The sequence below is a fragment of the Oryzias melastigma genome, linkage group LG5, assembly GCF_002922805.2.
Source record: "Oryzias melastigma strain HK-1 linkage group LG5, ASM292280v2, whole genome shotgun sequence".
Taxonomy (NCBI): domain Eukaryota; kingdom Metazoa; phylum Chordata; class Actinopteri; order Beloniformes; family Adrianichthyidae; genus Oryzias; species Oryzias melastigma.
Genome location: NC_050516.1, coordinates 3,414,197 through 3,416,844, shown reverse-complemented (window position 1 = coordinate 3,416,844; position 2,648 = coordinate 3,414,197). Strand labels below are relative to the sequence as shown.

The 2,648-nt window shown below is 34.7% G+C and overlaps 1 protein-coding gene across 1 annotated transcript; it reads right to left on the bottom strand.

Annotated features, from left to right (window-relative positions):
* Positions 1-230: 230 nt before the first annotated feature.
* Positions 231-1,911, bottom strand: LOC112145532 (small vasohibin binding protein). The gene is made up of 4 exons (XM_024270819.2): positions 1,670-1,911; positions 762-877; positions 573-677; positions 231-458 (listed from the first exon to the last, which is right to left on the bottom strand). The coding sequence occupies exons 1-3, from the start codon at positions 1,737-1,739 to the stop codon at positions 591-593; spliced, it is 273 nt and encodes a 90-aa protein (XP_024126587.1). The 5' UTR covers positions 1,740-1,911; the 3' UTR covers positions 231-458; positions 573-590.
* Positions 1,912-2,648: the final 737 nt, after the last annotated feature.

Here is a 2,648-nt window from a genome sequence, read left to right as displayed (position 1 = left end):
TCTTTAAATAATAGTGCAGAAAATAAAGTCATATGCATATCTCTGAGCTAAACTTCAGCATCTCCATATGATGATGATATGATGAATTGATTTTTCAGTAGAAATATATCATGTGAAAAATGCTCATTTTAGATATTTTGGTTGAAACCAAACTCCTTTATTTAAATCTTTGTTCAAACCTCTGAAATATAAGAAATGTTAAAACAAAACAGAGCTGAAAACAAACAAAGCAGTGTTGAGGTCATTTTGCACCCAAAAGTATTTAATGGGAGGATCTATCAAAAAAAAAAAACCCGACATACTATTAGAGATCATTACAATAGTTAAAAAAAATCTGATAATTTCCTTCAGTGAAAAACAAAGTGAACATTTCTCATTCATCATCTTGAATTTGGGAAACGTAAACATCAAATGCTTCTCCATTAGGAAAAACTCTGCTGCCAGTTTGACTCACAATACTGAAAAAACACACAACAAAAGGTTTGTCACCAGAAACATGAAACTCCTCAGACCTCAAAGAGGACTTCAGCACCGTCATTGTCATAAAAAGCGAAGGTTTCTGCTGTTTTTACCGGGAGGCAGCAGCATCCTCATTCTCCCTGCGACTGCATCTGTTTGCAGAAAGCCTCAAACTGCTGCTGCTCCAGCTCCGTCATCACTTTGTTCAAAGCATAAATCTGAGAAAGAGAGAAGACACATTAGAGTCCCGACGTCACATCCACCACACAGTTGACTCTCACAGAACCGACACCCATCAATACCTCCGCTCTTTGTCGCTGTTTGAGCTCCTGCTGGGCAGACTTCTGCCGCGCTCGGTCTCCTCTGGTCGGGGTGGAGTTCAGTTTGGGTTTGTCTTTTCGGCAGGCAGGCTCCATATCTGGTTTCAGCAAGGAAAAAGATCTGACTGAGGTTTTCGGTCTCGCCACTAGAAGGGTGACTGTCTTTTGAGTTGCTTGGTGGTAAAGCTGCCATAAATCTCCATGGAAAACTGAACCGTTAGTTACATCATTAAACTGAATTGTGGGGAAAGTGAATCACTACTGAATACCAGTACATTTACATTAAAAGTTTATTATTTACTGTTTTATTCTTTTACACAAGAGCAATCTGAAAGTTTTTCCTATTCCTTATTAGCTGATAAAAACCAAACTGAAACAAAACATGACACAAAAATGAGGTTTAAACCAAATCCTGAAGAAAGTGTATTATTGCATCTCTAGTCACAACTGCCCGGGTGGTATGGGCAGTCTGCAGGTGCACAAAACATCACGATTGTAGTCCGAGCTCTATGGTGAACCCATAGAGCAAAAATGTTCATGCCCATTTTTTCTACAGGTATACTACACGCAACATATCATTGTGAACACGTGTAAAGGCAACAGCTGATGGAAGTAAACAGAAGCTGTTCTCAGCTGCTTTGCATATATATTTAAAACAATTCTTTTCTTAAAAAAAAAAATCTACGGTGAGGAGAAGCATCTCTTCTTCTTTCCCATAAAAACTTTTGCGTTCATTCAGGCATTTAGCATGTCGGTTAGCATTACAAATTTTAAGTTTTTAACGTTTAACGGCAAATAACCTTATATCAGCTCATTTATCGATGTTCTTTGTCATCTATTTACAAAACAGTAATTAAAATGTTCTAGTGTTGAAGTAACATTGCACTCACCGGTGATGTTTGAAAGGAGTAAAAAGCTGGAACTCGCTTCTATTATGCTTGGCGAGCGATGTTGCCACATATAAACACAGCCGTGTAGTCCTCAGGAGCAATCGTTAAACGTTCCGGTCACAATTTTTCCGGCCCGAAAAACAGACAGGTTTTGAATACTTTTGAAGATATTTATATTTATTTAAAAAAAAAAAAAACTTTTTCCCTCTTACATTACTTGAATTGAAGTTTTCATCTGGTTTAAATTCTCAAACTACTTTAAATTACAGACTGAAGAGCTACACGGAAAAAAATAGAAATGCACCTAAACGAAAACAATCAGGAACAAATAACTAAAACTGGAAAACAAAAAACTGGATTTGATAAAATAATAATAATACTAATAAAATAGTAATAATTATAATAAATGAAAAAGCTGGCCACTTTCTTTCTAATTTAGGGGGGCAGTTTTGCATTATCAATGAAGAAAAAAAAACAGTAACAAAAACACAATGGGTTACTAAAACAATACATATTGACAAAAGTGACTTATTAAATAAAACTTGCACATTGTTTTTCATCGTTTATTTTAAAAAGTCCTTGCTGCTATTTGTATTTAAAAAAAAAGTTATTTGAAGAAGTTTTTATTAAGATGTCCACAAGATTCTTCTTCCTGGTCAGCTGCTAAAGTCAGATATGCAAGGCTTTAGTCATATAAGTCTCTTGTGATTTATAAAAAAAAATGTTATGGGTAGTGAACTGTTTTTCAGGATTGATGACTGCCGTTACATTTATTCACCTCTGCGTTTCACGTTGATTAATTTCTACACATTAAAATGCTTTTTTAATAGATACTTTAAACATTGCATGGAAAAAAATATATAGTAAATATGTGTGATTGAAAATAATGTCATTAAAAAAGGCTGACAATTTAAAAATAAGAAAAGAAAAAGAAACCAAAGTGGATGTTTCTTTCACTAAAACATGTTTACCAACTATA